Genomic DNA, 22,097 nt, shown 5'->3' on the forward strand with positions numbered 1-22,097 from the left:
TTGGCTTTCCAAGTGAGTTATTTTCTGTCTCAGGGAAAATTTAATTTACACTTTAATTTGTTAGCTAAAATTGTACAACATTGTAATCTCATTCCTTTATCAGCCCTTCTTAAGGCATGAATAATCATTAATGTCTTAGTGCTGAGCCATTTGAAAACCTGACACAACAATTAGCATTGAAATTACACTACCAGTCAATGATTCACCAGTAAGCACTTAGGAGCAGATACAGGCAGGAATCCTATGGGCCAAAGTGACCAAAATTTAAATTAGAGTAATAGCTTCTCCAGTTGGTAGCACATCTTTCTAGTTAGGAGAAAGTACTTGTGGGCCATCAACAAATGTACTATTTTAGGTTGTACGTGCCAATTTGTTTCTGAATTGAAATAAAACAATTCAACTTTCCTAAAAGAACCACCAGATTTGAACATCTTTCAAAACAGATAATTAACAAAAATTGATGGCGATTTGAACAAAGAAACTAAAATTCTTTTAACATCCCTCCAATGTGGATACTACAGAAATTACTGAAATCTAATTAAGTTTCCATTCATTACAGCCAATATGAATATTTAGGGTGTTATTCCTTGATTATTCAATTAGGCATCTTAAAAAAAAAAGATGGAATTTAGGCTGAAATATAATTGCACGTTTTAATTAAATAAACAAATTAAAATAAAGAGTTAAGATGGATGGATACTCGAAAATCTTTTTTAGCATATTAACATACAAAGCAGGCCAGTTCAGTTTGTAGCATTTGCCTTTATTTTACAAAGTTTGAATATTTTCTAGCATCCTGTACCTTCGGAGTTCTCTGGACCAGTGGTACTCAAACTTACAAGACACCTGGAGACTGTTAAAATGAGGATTCTGATGCAGTATGTCTGGGGAGGGTCCTGAGATTCTAGGCATCCTAACTAGCTCTCAGGTTCTGCTGCCTCTGTACCCTCCCTATTATCTTCCTGTCCAAATGGCTCCAGAATCCCAGAGCAGCTGCTTCTCAGCTCGTCAAATTTCTACTTCTTCCTATTGATCATTTTCAAAAGATGCCAGAAAGCTAGGTTTTCACCTGAAATTGGAGACTTCAGATTGTAAAATGTGCCAACTAGTTCAAAATTTAAAAGAGCACAATAAGACGGCGAAGCCCGGCAGTTTTGAGTGGACTCTAAAAAGCAGCGCAGGCCTGCTAGGCTCCAACCCAGGCTGATGTCCTCCAGTCTCGACCACACCTGCTTTCCTGTTCAATAATACTTTCAGTATTTCTAAATTACTTTTAATCCTAGTGCCCTTACAGGATATCCCTCATGTTTCAATTTCTCTTCTAATCAACATCCACTCACTTTGCAAGTTATCTTTCATCATTATTTTTTCTGATTACGCTGATGGATTTTGAATGTGAACTTCATTTCTAAACCCCAAACTTGAAATTGACTTTTAGTTTTAGTTATCCTCATCCAATTTCCTCTTTCCTCGAGGTTAAAGAAAAAGAGAGAGAGAAAAAAAAAAAAAAGCAAGAAAAAAAAAAGCAATACAACATCTCTGTACAGATAAACCTGTCATGTGTGATACTTATTTATTGCCTCACCCAGGATACTTTTCCTTCTCCTTCACCCTCTGGACTTAGTAAATTGCTGAGAGACTGTATTGCTATAATGAGAAGATTTGGCTTCATGTTCTAGGTTGAGTGCCTATTTTTTGTCTGTAATCAAGTCACTTAAATTTTGGCCTCATTTCTTATTGGGAAAATTAAGCTAATTATAGATAATACATAGGATTGCTGTGAATATTACATTAGATGATGTGTGTTTGTGTACCTTAGTGCAGGGTTGAGAGGTACTTTGCCAATCTAAGGATTTAATACTTTCTGCATTTTTACCCTGGATTGCTTGTTATTGACAAAAAATAGAAAAAAGAAAAAAATGAAATTAATTTTTATTTCCTCTAATCCATGTTCTCCAAATATCTTCTTTTTTTTTTTTTTTCTTTTGGCTGTCTCTGCTGCTGAAAACACTTTTATTCATTTCTGATTGAGTCCTAATCATATGGCCTAGAAAATACATTGCACTGTTAAACTGGAAACCATAGCTACGTGCAAGCTATTAATACCTATTTAGTCCTTGTCAATTGTATGGTTCATGATCTCTCAAATCTACTTCTATTTTTAACATTGCCATAGAATCCAGTCTTTTTCCTTTTTCAAGCAATTGATGTAGATGCTGTCAGGTCATTTTTCTGACTAGAGAGCTCTGGATTATGACCTTTGTTTGCCCCAAGGTATTCACGAACTTCCAACCACTTAGAAACTGACATCTAAATTCCTTAACCTGGCTTTCTATGTAATCTGAATATAACTACATTTCCCACCTTATTTCTCACTATTTTTAACAAGTACTTTACACTTCAGTCATAGTGATGTGTTTTCAGATCCCTGGACTTGTCCTAACCTTTCTAACCTATAAGGAATTATGTGGACCTCATACTCTATTACAGCTCCACTTGCCTAAACCTAATGAAAAATAGGCCAGCTGATAGCAACATCACCCTTCAATCACAAAAACCTAATCAAGTTTCTTTAATATCCTGCCAGAAAGATTTTCTCTACTTACCTAATTCAACAGGAGTATATCTGGCCAATGCCTTTCTACCTAAGGTGATGATTATTTGCTGGCATATTACCACTCTAACATATACTTCTGCAGGAAAGGCTCCTTGCTAATTTATCTTTATAGCTCTTGTCCCCAAATGTGTACAACATTGCCTTCAAAATAAATGTTAATGAACTGATGAATGATAACTTTAAGGATATGTGTGAGCTGAGCTAGGCATAAGATACTTAAGTTTATTTTCAGTAGTACATATCTAAACACATATTCAGGCAATCTCAATTCTTGTTCTCTATCCTTACTTTTTTCCACTAACTAGATTGGAGGTAGTTCCTAATGATCAGCTTTATGTCTAAAAGAAAATGTATGCCTTATTTTTAAAACACTCTTTATGTCCAAATCTGATTTTTTTAGAGTGCCCTGGTAAATTTAACAAGAATGGTGATGCCATATGTTTAATGACATTTTTTCCTTGATAAAGATATTAAGATATTAAATTCTGACTCTTAACTCTTGTGTTCCAGTAAGTCAGACTGAGACCTCTGAACACATTTCTCAGAAAGTTCATATATAATTTTTTTCTATTTCCACGGACTCTCACTTCTTGAACTAAGGTGGATTAGATATTCTGAAAAGCTCTTCATTGCCATAAAATTCTCTGAAGCATGATAAATTATACATTTAAAATGCATTGTTGAGGTCACAAGACAGACATGAAGATCTCTAAGTGCTAAAACATATTCATATATTAACTAAAACCATAAAGACAGGCAAATGGAAATATAAAGACTGATGTAACAATAGGAACACAAATTTGTGATAAAAATCTACAGATTTAGGATTAGTAGTTGCTCAGGTCAAGAGGGTTCAGTCCTTAAAGTCATAAAGAGTGGGAGGGATAAACATGAATTAGCTAAGGAGGAGGCCGGCCCAGTGGCTCGGGAGGTTCGAGCTCCATGTTCTTAACTCCAAGGCCTGTCGGTTCTATTCCGACATGGGCCGGTGGGCTCTCAACCACAAGGTTGTCAGTTCGATTCCTTGAGTCCCTCAAGGAATGGTGGGCTGTGCCCCCTGCAACTGGCAATGGCGGCTGGACCTGGAGCTGAGCTGTGCCCTCCACAATTAGGACTGAAGGAACAACTTGACTTGGAAGGGGGTCCCGGAAGTGTATACTGTTCCCCAATAGGGTCCTGTTCCCCTTCCCCAATAAAATCTTTGAAAAAAACTTGACATACACAATGCTTTAAAAAAAAAAAAAAACATTAGCTAAGGAGTATCAGAAGGGTTTGAATACTCAGTGACAGGTGACTGGGGAAAAATAAATCTGCCTACTTAAAAAGGAGAACAATTTAAAAATAAAAAGTAAAAACTTAGTTCTCTGTCCTTTCTCGAGGTACAAAAAAAAAAATTTATAATTCTAATCATAGGTCTATATTCAGGCAAGAGAACTTGGTTTATCAATAAGTTTCAATGGTTGGGCAGGGGAGAAATCAAAATGAAGTGAATCCTGGCTTACAGCAAGTCATTTTCCCTCCAGTAGAAGTAAATTCCAATCCTTTATGAAAGAAAAATATTCCTCAACTCAGGCCCTCACAATTTCCAAATTGAGTTCATAGTAGATGAGGACTGAAACTTGTAAAAAACAAACAAAAATAACACACACACACACAAAACAACAATAAAAGCACACAAAGAAATGAGGTATAAGAGAAAGAGTACGCAGAAAAATAAACACAGATTTAAAGCTCCAAAGCCTATATGTTTTAAAATTATTATGTGTCAGATGAAGAAAAAAGGGTGGAGTATTTTCAAAGAAAATTATACTTTGAAATAATGAGCAAGGCATATTCATTATTTTTTGGAATCTCCATAAGATATAAATGAGAACAAAAAATAACTGGTGAATATTTTTTTAAAATACAATGTTAAAAAAAAATAATACATTAGATGGATAAACCAGCAGCTTAGACACATATCAAGCAGTGAACTGCAAGGTAAATTGAAGGAATTTAGCCAGAGCTAAAACAAAGAAACAAAAAAGATTGAGTTGGAGGTAAGAATGAACAGTCTAGCACATCTAGTCAGAGTTTCTAAAGGAGGAAATAGAGAAATTAGGTTAGACAAAATGGTCAGAGATAATATTTGAGGGTTTTTCTTTTCTCCCTGAGCTGATGACAGACATACCCCATAGGAAGCAGAAGTCTCTAGTGGCTAATATATATTTGTGAGGAAAAAAGAAAATGTTAAAGCAGCTAAAGAAAAAAGGAGCCCTCACCCCCCAAAAAATAATAACAATTAGACAAAGAGGGAGATTTTTAACAGCAATAAGGGATGATAAAAAATAGTGGAATTATATCTGAAAATGGTTGACAGAAAATAACTCTGAACTTGGAATTTGTACTCAACAGAATTATCTTTCATACTACATCGCAACCACTACAACCGCAAAAGCACCAAATGATTTGATTTACAAATGGGCAAAGGACTTGAATAGACATTTATCCAAAGCAGATATAGAAATTGTCAACAAGAACATAAAGTGACACTCAACATCACTAATCATTAGGAAATGCAAATAAAAACCATAATTAGATACCACCTCAACACATTAGGATAGCTACTATTAAAAAAACAAACAAAATATATGGTGATGGAAGGAGAACTGACTCTGGGTGGTGAACACACAATGGGATTTATAGACGATGTAATACAGAATTGTACACCTGAAATCTATGTAAATTTACTAACAATTGTCACCCCAATAAAATTAATTAAAAAAAAAACAAACAAGAAAACATGAAAATAACAAGTGTTGAGAAGGATGTGGAGAAATTGGACAAACTGTGTACTGTTGGTGGGGATGGGAAATAATGCAGCCTCTGTGGGAAACTGTATGGCAGTTCCTCAAAAAAAATTAAAAATCAAATTAACTAATGACCTAGCAATTCCACTTCTGAGTATATAGTCAAGTGTTGCATAGAGAATTTTGGTCATCACAGACCGCATATATTAAGGAGGTCCCATGAGAATATAATGGAGCTGAAAAATTCCTATCATCTAGTGATATTGTAGCTTTAGTGATGTTGTAGCCGTGGTGACATTGTATGGGAGCAAGGCATTACTATTTTGTACTGGTCTCAGTCTATCCATAGTAATACTATCAGCTAGAAATACCTGTGGGCTCTTCACCTGGGCCCTAGGTAACTTCCCGCAAACATCTCCCTTTTCTAAACCAATGTTACAACTGGACTGATCCTTAGGGTTCTTAATAAAATTGTAAGACACCCTTCAGCAAAAATCATTAGAAAACTTTGAAGAAAAAAAGAGTTTATTGCTTACAGGCCCTGGAGTGTACGAGGGACACAGTGACTTTGTGGGCAGAGAGAGCTCTGGCATGGGCCTGAGGTACGGCTCTTATTATGGTCAGGGTGTGGAGGGCCTATGGTTCTGAGGGCTCACTCTTTAGTGGTGAATTTAAAACATAAAAAGAAAAACGTCAAGCACAGGAAGAGGAAAACCAAACCAAACAACAACAACAACAAAAACGAAACAAAACAAAGAGCTCAAATGGTCAGTTATGGAAATCAACTGACAGCTCATAAGTGAAGGAGGGTCAGTGCACAAAGTTGGCCTGGCTATTTATCTAGTTGTGTGGCTGGCCATGTGTTTATTCAAGATAGCCTCCCTTGAAGGGGAATACCTCTTTGAAATGCATCCCTTAAGCATTCCAAGTTTAAGTCAGGCACTTGCATTACAAAAAGAAAAGGCAATTATCACAATTTACACTATAATTACGTTTTTTATGGCAATGCTGATGTAAACAAACCTACTATGCTTCTAGTAATATAAAGTATAGCACACACAATTACAGTAGTAGGCTATGCCATCTAGTTTGTGTAAGCACACTCTATGATGTTCCCACAATGATGAAATCGCCTAACCAGACAATTCTCAGAATACATCTGTATTGTTAAGTGGTACATAACTTGTATATCCAAAATAATTGAAAGCAGGATCTCAGAGAGATAGTTATCCACCTATATTCATAACAGCATTATTCACAATAACCAAAAGGTGGAAATGACCCAAATGTTCATCAACAGATGAATGTATAGACAAACTGGTAAGTTCAATGAAATTTTATCCAAAGAAGGGAAATTCTAACACATGCTACAAAATGGATAAACCCTGAAGACATCATGATAAGTGAAAGCAACCATTCAAAAAAGGGAAAATACTATATGATTCCACTTATATGAGGTCCCTAGAGTAGTTATATTCATAGACAAAGAAAGGAGAAACCAGTAATAAGTGTGGGGTTGGGAAGCTGTTTAATGGATATCGAGTTTAAATTTTGCAAGATGAAATTAGTTCTAAAGATCGGTTGCACAATGTGGATGTACTTAACACTACTGAACTATATACTTAAAAAGCTCAAGATAATAAATTTTATATTATGTATATTTTACCACAACTAAAAATATATATTTCAAAAAATGAAGGCTAAATAAATATGTTTTCAGATAATATATCAGATTATCACTAACAGATACTAAAGGAACATTAAAGTATATAATTCAGAGAGAAGAGAAATGATGATAGAAAGTCTTAGATGAAAGAGAGATGAGGGTAAGCACATAAATTGGTTAACACGTAGATAAATTTTAAAAAGAACTGGTTGTCAATTCTCTGCCTGTGAGATTTATTCTTTCCCCACCCTCTCCCACCCCTGCATGAAGTGGACCAGTTGACACCTGCATCTTGGGAGTGGGCACAAAAACAAAGGATTTTGCCCCAACTCAGGGATATCTTCAATGTAGGAGGGGATCCCAACTCTTATAACTCGATCAAAACTCACTTGAGGTGGGTTTCCGAGCAATTATTTCTCTGGTCTTAGGAGCAAAGTTTAACATTTGTAATGTTTTTGAAAAGCTTTCTCAAGGAAACTTGGTAAATATTAAACATTCAATTTTTTGCAGTTATGATACACTATATATATGTATATATGTATATATATATATGTGTGTGTATATATGTATATATACATGTACATGTATATATACACATATATACATGTGTATATATGTATATATACACACACATATATAACATATATACATATATAAAACAATTATATAAGTATGTAACATATATATAACAATATATAACATGGGGCATGCAGATTAATAAACCATCCATAAACAATTTCAGAAACAGAACATTACAAATATTCTAAAAGCCTTCTATGCTCACCCTGATTAATTTTATGCCTCTCCAACTCTGAACAATTTAGTGTTTATCATGGTCTTGGTTTTGTCAGTTTTAACACATGTGCATGAGCTCACATTTATATTTTTTTTTCTAGAGGAAATAGGGGCAGAACTATAAATTTTCACTAATCTTCATATCTCTTAATGTTCTAAGCCTATAATTATTCCTATCATAGAGAAAGAACTCACTGTTGATTGGGGAAAAGTCTGGAACAAGCCTCTTTCTTTTATTTTCATCTGGATCAATGTCTCCAACCTCTTTCTAATTATCTGGTCAACTTCAACTCTCTCTCAATTGTCAGGTTCAATTACGTCTACATCTACCATATCCTTGGTGTCTGTCACCTTCTTATACCTCTTATTGTTCTAGTCTAATGCTTGTTTCAGATGTAGAATATTTCCATGACTTTCTAATTGTACCCTTATTTATAATTACTCAGTATTCAATATAACTTTCAAATATCCACCTGGTTCTTCAAAAGAATTGAATTACCTATACCCATCTGTGAAAGTCTTCAGCGGCTTCCCATTACCTTGAAGGGAAAAAAAAAAAAAAAAAAAAGCACAATCACAGTTCCTCCCCTGGTCTAAGACCTTCTGTGATCTGCCGCCATGGTAACCTTCTAATATACTCTTCTACAAAGTCTAGCTACCCCTCACTACTTGCTCCTCTTTCAAGTCTCCAAACCTTTGTGCTGAATGATATCTCAAACCGGACTGACTTTACTACCATTTCCTCCCAAGGGAACACTTTGGGAAGAACTTATGCTCCCTATGCTAATTTTCTGAGGAGTGGTTAACACGCTTATTAAACTCCTTATTTAATTTAACCTTATATTTTAATTAGTTGTTTAACTCATCTTTTCACCAGATATGAAGCTCCTTGAGGTTATGGACTGTCTCACTTAAATAACAACCATTGCCCCATCCATCCAATCTAGAATATAGATTAGAATATCAGATATAGAATCCAGAATATAGTATATATAAAAGAAAACTCCTGTGCAATAAAGTAGCATTTCAACCCTCTAGCCAAAAGACAAAGAATAAACATAGGAAGTAATGTTCATTTAGCACCTATTGCTATACAGACATAGTTCTCAAGAGAAAAGCACATATAGGTGTCATTTTTGGCTTTCTTTCCTTTGCTCTTTTATAAAATCACAGATGTTGACATTCTTTCACCAAAAGGCTTCCTGGGTAAAATGGAAATTGAAAATTCTATTCAGAAATAGGCAAAACAACAGATGTTCCCTATCTGAAATTTCTACTTTAATTCAAGGCCTATTTCCAAAATTTAGATCTCACTGTTATTACTGACCTGTTTTCATTTCTTTCATTCTCTCTGGACCAATTTTCACAATAGGTTTAATTTTCTAAGCATTTTTATTACTGGGTACAATTAAATATGGTGTCTTGCAAAATGGAGGGGATAAATGAATTTTTAGTACTCAGTGACAAAATAATTGTTGGCAGAAGTGGATAACAGTTTCAAATACTGATGGAAATCTACTCTGAAGTGGGTCCCATTAGATTCAAAGTTACATTGAAAATTAGATTTTATATAGTAGCAATATGATGAAGAGATGTTTCTTTTTAAATGGTTTATAGTGTTGCAATTAAAAATGTATATATTATATAAAATTTCCTAGCACATAAGTGAGCATTCTTTATAGAAATAAACAAATACACCTATAATTCATATTCATCTTCCTTGCATATATTTTAGCTTCTGCTTAAATCATCGAAACAGTCTAGTTCATTCAGATAGATGATAATAGTACTAAAAAAAAAAAAAATAGTAATTTTCTCAAGCAAAGCATTGCCCAAAGTTGAATCCTTAATTTTCCAAAGATGAGCAACTTATCCTTTGCCATAGAATAATCAGACATATCAGAAGTCCTTTCCGATAAAAAAAAAAAAAGAGAGAGAGAGAGAGAGAGATTCTATTAAGAGTGACCTGAAATTTCATACAACTTTCAACATTTCTCTAAATGTTTTCCCTTAATATTTCAGAATAAACAATGAAAGCATTGGCAAGGACATGGTCTAACCCCTCTCCTTTACCCAAGTACTACTAGATGTACTCTGCAGAGTATGTTGAGTATATATTAAGTGAACATCGAAAACAATGTGATGCACAAACCGTGTGCTTATGTGAGTTTCCTTATTTAAAAGAAAGGGACATTTAGGGGAAAAGACGATAATTTTGGAGTCAAAAGTCTAGATCCAAACTTGGATGAAAAGAAGCTCTGCTATTTCATAGCATGGCATACTTGAACAAATGCTTCCTTATCTTTAAAAGCAAAATGTGACATTTACCTCAAAGCACTGTATGAGAAATAAATGATAGATAAAATCAAATAATGATAAATATAAATGTGAAAAGGCAGCTATATGACTCCTGGCTACTATTAGGAACTTTAAGGTATATTATCTTTTATTTTCGTACTATGTTAATTACATGCCGTACTTGAGAGGTTTGGGGGGCAACCTTTTATCTGATAGGGTATATTTCTGGGCAGTGCACAAGTTCAGGAGGGGCAATTGAGCTTGTGGGACTATCGTAAAAAGGACAACACCTAGCATCTTCGAATGAAGACCCAAGTTCTCTTATGATAGAGTAATGAAGGTGTATAGGGGCTCTCAACATATAGTCCTAAGTGAATTTCTCTCTTTTTCTCACTTTCATTTTGAGGCAGAGTATTACCTTCTTTGAGCTTAAGGTTTTTTTTTGTTGTTGTTTGTTTGTTTGTTTTTAATCTAAAGAATGGAAATAATTCTTAATAAAAGGTTTGCAAAAATTAAGTGAGAAAATGGTACATGTCACATTAATGACACCTAACAGTATTCCTCACATCAGAATAATATACCTTAGAGCATGAATAACTAAAAAAATATATATATATATTTGGGACAATCAGTTACTCAGGTATAAGAATTAATTACCACCGGAAAGTAGGGTTGCAGACCACTAGCAAGAACATTTGCTAGGAATCGTTATAGTCTTTTTTTTTTTTTTACTTAGAATAAAATTACCTTTGGTTTTTGTAGAAGCGAAATATACATAATATAAATATGTATAAATATATGTTCACTTACACAATGAATGTACTTATAGTCATGCTTTAGTAATTATCCTTATAATGAAGTGTACCTACTATAGTCATTATAACAAATAGATCATGTGGGTAATACAGAAATTAAAAATAGCTTAGAGTTTCAGGATATAGAGAAAAACAAAGGAGGCAAACTATTTCTAGTCTCCTTCATGAAAGCTTGACCAAAGAGCCTCAGTGTTTTCCTCAGAAAATGGCTGCTTGGGAAGAAAACAGTTGGGGCTGGTTGGAGCAATGGATAGATTTGGAGCCTCATTTTTGTAACTGGTTTCACATTAGACTTAGATTAAGGAAGATGGGAAAAAGTCTCTGTCATTCAGGGTCTCTATCCTGCACCCCACATAAGAACTCAGGACATGGTGAGGCCAAAAAGGAAGACCCACGGAGCCATAGATAGGGGAGTCATACCACTATATTCTCGCTGGCGGCTGGGTTGGAGATACAAAAGCAAACATCCGCCAGCACCCCAACAAGAGATTTTCCTTCACCCCAGTCTTGCTGGTGGCCAGGCGAGACACACAAAGTAGGAGCCGCATGATCCGCTATCCACCACCCGCTTTTCTGCCTGCCAATCAACCAGCATAGCCACCGCAGATATATCAGTGGCTAATGGCTAACCGGTAACAGCTGATGGCCAACTAGTCACGTCTGATGGCCATCAACTACTCGAGCCAGCACCTTTCCACGTGAGGTCGAGAGCCTGGAAACTGCTCTCTGGGACTCTTTCCCCACAGTCTCTGAAGAAAATATCCAGTAGATGGAGGACAGTGAAGTAAGAAAATACAGAGGCCAGCAGTGTAAGAAGTAAGGGAGAGATAAGAGAATCACTCACAGGGAATCTAAAAGATGAATGGATCAAATAAAGTACAATTACTGGCAGGATTTGAGTTACTTTGAGGAGTTCAGAAGCTGAACTCTCAAAAGGTCATCTCAAGTTTTTCTATTAATGAAAAGATATATTAGTCCTTAAGAAGGTTTCCCTGTAGAAGAAAGAGAAAAGTGACATCATTCAACTTGTGGGATAGCCAGAAATGAGGGAGTTACCCTGTACATTGCCTATTCTTCAAATTCAGGTTCAATTAATTAAGCGTCTTTATATTTTTTTTACTCTTTGATATGTCTATAACCTTTCTGCATTTCACTCTATTGTTTCCACTCTAGTTCAGGCTTCCATCATCTCTTTCTAAACCTGCTACAGCAGCCATATCTCTTATTTCCCAGAGGGTACAGCTCATCTATCCACCAGTACCCCAGATCTCTATAATTCTCTACTAAACAGAATAGCTAGAATTATCTTTTCCAAAGGCAAAGGTAATCATAAAGCCACACCCTCCTCAAAACACTTCTTTTTCCCCATTATTTTTACGATTAATATCAAAATCAACAACTTATCTTGTAAAGGCTAGCATGAGTGGGTTTCTATTTCTTTAGCTTCATCAGCTTCTACAGAACACCCCTCTGATTTTGCACTCTATATTACTCAGTCTATACTAGATTGTACTCCTTCAATTACTTATCCTGCAGAAAATATCCTAATGTGTGTCAAAATGACTGAATCAATAATCATCGATCCTAATGAGTATATGTATCACTAGCAAGGAAAATATCACTGATCATATTTTTGTTAATAATTGCAAACAGAGTGTGCTAAATGGATTTAGTCCTTGTGATTTTCTCAAAGATAAACTCTCCAAATCACTACTAGTTACCAATATATAATTAGAGAGAGGAAATTATTCCCCCATTTTTTTTTTTTTTTGAGATAAAACATCTTTTACTTTATACAGTTCACAGAACCTTATGGGAAGTATTTCACATTTATAATGAAGTGTTTAAACAACTTTTTATTAGACTGTCAGTCTTGGGAGGCATCTAATACCCTTTAACTTGCCTCTTGAGGTTTTTAATGACCATTACACAGGCATTTAAAAAAAAAAATCCTGCAGAAAAAGGAAATTGTTGCATTAGCTCTTTTAGAAAGGTTCTTCTCTTATGGGAAGTCTGAGATAAATATTTGAACCAGCTTATAATCAATTCATTCAAGTTGCTTTAACAGTACTAACCTGAGATTGTACAGAACTAGCCTAAATAAAAGAGCACTTCAGTGGTCAAACACTCTAGGATCTACCAGTGGTACTCAAGCCAGCCTTTTGGTATTATGTGTGGAAACTCTTGAAAAACACTATGATTTTAAAACCTGTGCTTATTGCTTTCATTCAGAGGGTGATTGTTGCTCAAATAAGGTCTGATTTTAAATTTTCGGTATACTTCAAAGCATAGGAGTTTGAAATATCTATATGGTTTTCTGATTATCCTTTCCTCCATCCTCCTCCAAACCACTCTATAATGCTTAGGAGGCAAGAACTTGAGGAGAAACTGTGTCTTGTTTGGTTCTGCAGCCATAGCAAACAGCAAGTATTCAATGAAAATTCAATCAATAAAATAATAACTGACTCAGAAATCACAATATACCAAAATTTAAGCAAAAAGTAGGATAATTAAATGCTAAATATTTAGAGTTTGACCACTGAATTCGCATGTATGTCTCACTTCAGTTACATTTGCTACTTTGGGAAAAATTACTCTTATTTTAATGGTTAATTCAACGACATTTACTCAGAAAGTATGGTTCAACCAGCTGGGTCAGGAGGTAGATAGGAACAGCTTCCCTATCTTATTTCTGTAGTCTAGTTCTGTAGAAATATATGCAAAATGAAGTTGATAATAAGCTTGAGTCAGAGGAGTCCTTCCCAATCACCTATATTTTCTCTATGCAAATATAACTATTCCCCCATTAGCAAAGAGAAGTCTTTAAACCCGTTTATTTAGAAAGCTGTAAGTTTTGAGAAGATTGTTCTGGAATTATTTCTTCTTGTGAAACTAAATTTCCAGTTATCAAACTACTATGTGCAACATAATTATAGTATTCCACAATTGTTAGAACATAGCATATTATTAAATGTCTGAATAATCAATTCCAACTTTCAATTAACAACTTAGAATTGGATAATAGCAAAAAAGTATGAAAGAGACTTGTTAACCCAAATTAGCATAGATATGGCGGAAAGCGTGTTTAAGAGTACACAAAATAAAGTTAAATTCTAGCCAAGCTGTAAAAAGCCATAGCTAAAATAAAAAATAAACTACAAAAGTGACTTTACAAATTCTAAATACACAATGGCTAAGACCCAAACTGGGATTAGATACCCCACTATACGTAGCACTAAACCTAAACAATCAACACAACATTATTCGCCAGAGTACTACTAACAACAGCTTAAAATTCAAAGGATTTGGGGGTGCTTTCTACCCCTCTAGAGGAGCCTGTCCTATAATCCATAAACCCCGATGAACCTCACCAGCTCTTGCCAATTCAGGTTATATTGTTACAAATTGAATAACAAACTTTTTTTTTTTAAGTTTTAATGTGTAAATCTTTTACCTCTTGAAATAACAGTTTCTAATCCGGTTCCATTAATAAAAGCCCTTTTAATTGTCTGTGTTTTAATATCTGTCCAGTATAAACGTTCTTCAGATGCATCGAAGTCTATCACAGTAACATCATCAATATCAGGGACTGTAAAGGCCGTGATAAAGTTAAAATACGGATTATCAATATCCACTCCTCTGATTTCAGAACGCCTTGCATAAAGAAGGAATTTTTTCATTTCTAGAAAAAAGAACAGAAATAAGTATTTTTCTCTCATATAGTTGGCAAGTTTGCAGCAGTCTAGGAATTCTAAAATACGACTTGTTAATGATTTAATAGATTTTTAACATCAAAACACCATAATCAAAATTTCATGGAAACATTAATGCAGAAATAATTTATCTATTTCTAAATAAAAGTGCTTAATAGAAACAAATGTAAAACAAGTTAGAATCTTTAAGTCATCATTTCTCTTTTGTTAGAAATGCAAATAATTCCTCAGTAACTGATTTGATTTCACAATTTCAAACTTGCTAAAATACATTAACACTACAAAGGCCAAACAACTATATTTGTTCTTTGCACATAATTATAACAATATTTCATTGCATTAAATGATATTTGAAGGAATCTAAGAATATATTTTTTCTATGCTATCATTGAAAAAATAAAATTAACATTGCTTTTAAAAATCATGTTTAAGTTTTTATTATCAAAATTAGTGTTCAAATAATGCTAAAACATGCTTTATTGTAAATTTTTGTAAACCTGTGGTAACTAAGACTGTTAGGCATTGTATCGTTTTTACCTCCATAAGCACCATTCTTGCAGAGTTTGTGAAATCTTGGTCGATTAAATAGAAATAGGAGTCACAGATATTGTATTTTTTCGTTGTTTACTTTGAGGTTATTGTTGTTAATTGAGATATGTTATAATTGCATAAATATAATTAAATCCACATGTTTCTAAATTCCTGAGTTAAGGTTTTGTGAGTTCATTCTTTTTTGCGCTTAAAAATAATTGCTTTGCAAATACATAAAAATTACTCAAAATTAAAATAAAACAAACCAGAAAAATCCCACAAATCTGATTTTCATTGTTTTGTTTATTTGTTTAAAAGCATTGTTTAAATACATTTTAGAAATCTTTCAAAGATATACTTTACTTCATTCCCGTCTCCTCCCCCTTCAAGTTGATAATCCCCTACAAAATGGTGCTCAAGTGACTTTAGAAGAGCAGGAGGAGATTAAAGCTGTTAAATGCCTCTTTGTTATGCAGGTTACCTACATCATCATTTTCTGATAATGCACTTTCACTTACAAATGTCCGTGTTTTGTAGAGATAAATTCTGCTAACACACCAAATAAGAAAGTCACAAGAAAAAAAATGAATAAGGTAACAAATAAGCAAAGTGCAGCATATCACCTATTTTAAGAACGTCTCCCCAAAAGTAGATGAATCATCAACAGTCTAGAAATAATGTTTGTAAGGACGTTAAAAACCTCGGTTGCTTTCCTTTGAGGAACATCTAAATGCTAATACAATTTGAGAGAATGCAATCCGAGTTTTAGATAAGAACTTTGAGAAATGTACCATAGCAGGTCTTCTTGTCTGAGGAAAGCTTCATCAGGTGGGGGCACGCACAGGCAGCACTCCGATTATGATGGATCAGACACATGTGAGAGCAGGGGCCTTTGCCATCATTAGCTGCACAGGGATTGGGAGCTGTAATTACACCGGGAAATATTAACAGTGAAGAAGAACGAGTATATTAGGGAACCTCCGAGTTTGCCAAGGGTTATTCTTTTAATGATTCAAAGTGAGGTTCCCTTCATAGCACCCATTACTAGGGTAATTAATATGACAATAATAGATAATCATACACAGCAATTACATTAATAAAAACATTTTACTCCCCAAAAATAATGAAGATAACCCCTCAATGGTCTCTAAGATAAATAAACGGTGTGCATCCTACTGCCTTCGAAGGAAAGGTTTTTCAAGGAATTAGTCTGAGAACCATTCAGGAATAATTATGAAATTAAGTATATAACAGGCTCAAATACACTAGAACCCAGGCATTGGGAGGTCCGATGGATACTGCTATTATCCTAGCCTACTTATAGACTCTTTTCTTTCCATAGCACATCACTCTCAAGGGTCCCTAGGAAATTGCTGCTATACCTATATCCTTCCTTGGGGCCATTTCTTCCTTTTTGAATCATTATTGAGACATTTGCTTCTTCACTTTTTAAAAAATTTTTCCCCCTATCGTCTGATTCAATGGCTAAGTTTGCTCCACATACACATACTTACTAGATTCTATTACATAAATAACATGATATATTCAAATTAAGAATGGAATATAAATTTTGCAGTTCAATGTTATCCTTTCATTTTTTTTGCGTTTCTTGTTCTGTCATGTCTTTTGGATAAGATTTTAATCTCTATTGATCAATAACTATTCTCTTAAATCCTATTGTTATAGACTCTATTTAGTAGAATAAAGCCTTTAGACCCAAGCCACTAAATTGAAGGCAGAAAAGAGTTATATCTTCCCATCCTATCAGTAATATTTTCTTCCAAACAGGTGGACCTATTTCTTAAAGTATTTAATATCAGTCCTGCAGATTTTTAAAGCACAAAAAATAAAATCAATGGGAAATAATAAAATTGTAGAGGATATAAGAAATTAACTGAATTTGATAAATATCCAACATGGCTTTTCATAGTTGTTCACACCCTCTGGTAAGATGATGAAAATAATCCATGTCTTTGTATTTTATTTAAAATATAAGCAAATACCAGGTAATTAAAGAGTTAGAAATGTTTTCCTAAGAAAATTAAGAACAAAACTGCTAGAATAGAGTGGAAGCTAAGATATAGAAATCACTTAAGAGTACAAGTCTTCTATCCCTTGGAGTAAATGCCACGTAAGCTGCTTTCTTCCCTTTTATTATAACTTCATCTATTATAATTGGGATTCCTAAGGAATCACAGGTTGAGAAGCAAGAAAGTAGGCATGAAGGTTATTGAGCAGGAAAGGTATTGCAGGAGATGAGGAAGAATAAAGAAGAGGAACTGATGGAGAACTGTTAGATACCTAGAGTAAGTGTTACCTAGCTGTGGTAGATAGATAGAGAAAACTCATTTTTCCACACTCAAAAAAAAGAAGAGGATGAAGGAGGAAAAGATCACCAGAAAGAATAAAGAAGAGTTAAGGAAAGAGAAGGAAGATGGAGGAGGAGAAATTTGTTTAAAAAATTGACACAGGAAATGCTATTTCTCTCAAGAAAATTAAAAGCATAATCCATCACAGTTCAATAATAAGTACTTAGATTTCACTTTGAACATCATTATTTTTAGCCCAGAATCATAACACTTTTTTTGTGTCCTATAATTGTGATCAAATACTTTTAAAATCAGAGATAATATATTAAATTTCTCTATGTATATTAAAGTAAAAAGAAAATATAATGATTTTGTAGCCCAATATTTGTATTAATGATAACACTGTATATAATATAATATTCACAATATTTTGTGCCTCACAGCAAGAAAAATCCATAGACTTCTTGCTTTACTGTTTGTCTCTTTTCATTTTAAAACCATGTTGTTAAATCTTTTTAAAGTTTCTTTCTAACCATGAGTTTGAACAGATACTTATTCTAATCACCAAATTAAGGAATTTGGTTTGGTTCACTGTACTCACATTTTAATATTCAAAGCAGGGATTAGCACTGATTTTTATATTAAAATGATCCGTAAACTAAATCTGGCCCACTGCCTGTTTTTGTAAATAAAGTTTTATTGGAACATAGCCATGCTCATTAATTTACATATTATTTATGGTTGACTTCACACTACAGTCACAGAGTTGAGCAGTTTCCCCAGAGACAATATGGCCTACAAAGCCCTAAAATACTTATTATCTGGCTTTTTATAGAAAATGTTTGCCAATGCCTGATATAAAGCCACTATCATATGGAAAATACTACTGCAAAATCCAGTACCAATACAGAGGTTGTAAACTTCTACAAGAAAAAGAAATACCATTTATTTGCATCCAGGAGATTGGAAAATCTGGCCAGTCAATGGAATACTATAAGCAATCTTAACAGATGGAAGTAAAATGCAGCTGTGCAGACTGAGTTCACTGATAACTCACATTATCTAAACTCAACTTGACAAAACAAAGACTCTCAGAGATACATGTAACACCTCTCCTTATACTTATGCATTGAATAAGTATTTATGAAGCACCTATTTGTTCCACCTAGTTTTAAAAAGCTGGGATATAAGTAGACAAGCCATAGTTCTTGCACCAAGGAGTTTGAGTCTGTACTCTAACCCTGTGCACTGGGTTGTTGTATGGTCACTAATTTAGGTTCTCCTCATCTCTTGCTTGGATCGCTGCATTAACTTGCTAACTAATTTCTTGATTTCCAGTCTCTCTGCATTGTATACAATTATTGTTTTAAAACACAGATTTGATCATATAGCTGCCTAGCTTAAAGTCCTTGGATGGCTTCTCACTGTCGGCCTTCTACAGTCTCAATCTTTTTTCTGACGATTTTCCCCAGGATTCCTCCACACTGGCCAGATTGGTCTACCTGCTGTTCTCATTCAACTTCCAGTTCTCTATCCTGATCCAGTCTGTTTATTTTTGTTAAAGATATCATCAATCTTTCAAACTCACAAAATCTTAACTTCAAAATATTTCTTTCATTACCACATTTAATCATTGTCAAGTATTGTTACATTTTCCCTAAAATGTGTTTCCTTCTTTCCATTTTTAAATTTCTCCTCTCCTAACATAGAGTTTTATTTCATCACTTTTGAATGACCCCTACAGCCATATAACTGGTACCCTTGAGTACTGCCCAGAACACACCAATCTCTCTTTGTAAGATAACAACCTATCTTCCAGCCTCACCTACCACTTTCCTTCTACATATGCATTATGCACAGGACAAAATGGACTCCTCATTGTTCTCTGAATATCTATAACTTGTCCTTTTGTACCTCTACATGATGTATTTTTTTTTCCATAGGGTTTCATAACCAACATCGTCACATTATTCTTCCTTTATGAACCAGTTGAACTCATTTTCTCCCACAAATCATTTTCTAATGGAGCCAGCTAATGCTTATTCCTCCAATCACTGAATATAAGTTTTAAATATTGACTATACAAAGTGTTAGGCAATTTATGGTTTACTGACCTATTTCCATATTGTCTGTGACATATATTCATATATTTTATATCAGTACACACTAATCTTTTTAGCTAAATCAGAGGTTGGTAAGTGTTTCTTTTTCTATCTTTTTATTTTTTATTTTTTTCCGTAAAAGGCTAGATGGTAAATATTTTCACTTTTGCATGACTTATGCCCTTCATAATAACTATTCAACTCTACTATTGTAGCACAAAAGTAGCCACAAAACAATAATGAATCAATGGATATGGCTACATTCAAAAACAACTTTATTTACAAAATAGGAAGAAGGCTGAACTTCGCCTGAGAGCCTTACGTTGTCAACTTCTCAGCTAGCGTGTAAGTGTTGTTTCCAAAAACTGACTTATATTCATCCCTATTGTATTCTCCCAAAATGTCTATGGTATCTAGTGCTGTTCTAGAAAAAAAGACATTTGGATTCATACGCAAGCTCATTAATGTTTGAGGGTATATGTTCTAAAAAGACAACAACTAAAAATTCGGAAATTGAGTTAATCTTGTAAAGCACATCATAGCTCTGGGTGAAGAGACTAAATAATACATAACTAGAATACTTCACAAGAGAACCAAATGTTAATTAGGCAATCCCACAAGACTGATGTGCGTTCTATGAAGAAAACAATATCATTAAAAATAATTTACTATATTAGCAAACTATGTTTAATTGAAATCCATTTCTCACCAGCAAAAAAAAACACTTTAAACATAAACAATATTTTATCTATTTAATTCAAATAAAATATATGCAAACGTTGATGCAATATAACATACTTATGAAGTTTATTTACCTAATAAAACTATGCTCTAAACCAAGAGTGCCCACATTGAATTTGTTAGAAAAGGGGGAAGATTTTTCTTCTTTCTATATAGTCTTTTTTATTGTAATTAAAATTTATCCTGTTAACGAACTATAGTGGTACAAAAATAATTATTAATATGATAAAACAATTTATATTATAATTTTTAATTTAGAAAATTATTTAACATTTAAAGAAAATAATTTTCAGAAGGATTAAACACAAATTCCAAAACTTATTTTTTGACAAATATCTTCAAATTATAATTTTAACATTTGATGTTGAAAACTAGAGTAAATTCCTTGTTTAAAACACACTTATAAGAACATAAATGCAAATAAAAAGATGTCCCTATTCCTTTAGTTTCAGCAGATTCAAGCAATACTAGATATGCAGGAGTTACTTTCATCAAATTATGTCATATTTTATGGATTAATTTTATAATGTTTTGTTATGAAGCAGAAAATAAAATGTCTAAAAATTTTATTTGATCTTACATAGATATTTATACTTTAAATATAAAAATATTAAAAGTCACAAATACTATTTCCATTTATTTGTGCACAATTCTCTATAGAAGGATGAAAAGAAACATGTATTACTATATTTGTTGGTGAAGTGTATCTGAAAATATCGATGAACTTTCAGTTATTCTAAAGAGGTAAGATATTTTCATTTACTTGCTGATTAGTTCACTTGCTTCATAATTTGAAAGAACAAGTGTTTGTGTCAGGAAAGTTTCTATCTTCACAATAATTTTATAACTACAAAAATAATTTTATCTGTAACAGTGGTTCACGACCAGACCAGTGGTGGTAGTGGTGGGGGTGGGGATTTCATTCCCCAGGCAGCCTTAGGGAATGGTTGACACAAATGGTGGTACTTTTGGCATCTTAATGGGTAGAGTCCAGAGATACTAATCAATTATCTACAATGCACAGGAAAGCCTCCTACAACTAAGAATTCTGGCACCAAAATGTTGTAGCAGATGGGTTTCCATCTTAATGGATCTGAATGAAATGCTCTAAATCACTTAGGCTTGTATGACTGAGGTGTACATCAATCAGCCAATATCAAAGAAGAGAGAATTTTACAGTTTCTTTCTTACTAATCTTTTTCACTGCTCCAAGATAGACTGTATTATTGTACCACGCTTTACAAAGAGCAATTTACAATGCCAATAAACTTACTACTAATCGCATATGAATTCATCTGCAGCTTAGTTGTTTGATATTTATATTATATTTTGCCAAGGAAATAAGGCTACAAATGGTAATTATTTATTTTTCAGATTAACCAAAAAAAGCCATTAATTCATAATATGATTTTACAATGACACATAAATAGTCATTAAGAAACTAAATTAGGTCATAGTCTTTATTATTGGTATTGGGAGCAGAGGACAATCTATTATAGGAAGGAAGTATAAGAGGAGAAAGTGATTCCCTCTGTGCTGTTTTTATATCAATCGTTTGAATGATGTAGCAATGTGTCTTTGGCATGTTTCAACTCTCATTTCTATTTTTCATTGCTCATTCCCTCTCACCCTTCTCTTAGGCTCTTGGCACTGCACAATGTTCTAAACACCTCGTTATAGAAGCCTCACAAGTTTTCTCAAATCTCATAAATTCTTCCCTT

At 33.7% G+C, this 22,097-nt stretch overlaps 1 protein-coding gene across 7 annotated transcripts in view; it reads right to left on the reverse strand.

Annotated features, from left to right (window-relative positions):
* LRP1B (LDL receptor related protein 1B) overlaps window positions 1-22,097 on the reverse strand; it is a 1,877,633-nt gene that overhangs the window by 610,995 nt on the left and 1,244,541 nt on the right. For all 7 annotated transcript variants that reach the window (XM_081051911.1, XM_081051912.1, XM_081051910.1 and 4 more), the window contains 2 exons: window positions 16,016-16,147; window positions 14,435-14,662 (listed from right to left, as the gene is read on the reverse strand). In XM_081051911.1, coding sequence (XP_080908037.1) covers window positions 14,435-14,662; window positions 16,016-16,147 — 360 coding nt within the window. The remainder of the gene's footprint in view (window positions 1-14,434; window positions 14,663-16,015; window positions 16,148-22,097) is intronic.

This window comes from Rhinolophus hipposideros (genome assembly GCF_964194185.1).
Source record: "Rhinolophus hipposideros genome assembly, chromosome: 6".
Classification (NCBI taxonomy): domain Eukaryota; kingdom Metazoa; phylum Chordata; class Mammalia; order Chiroptera; family Rhinolophidae; genus Rhinolophus; species Rhinolophus hipposideros.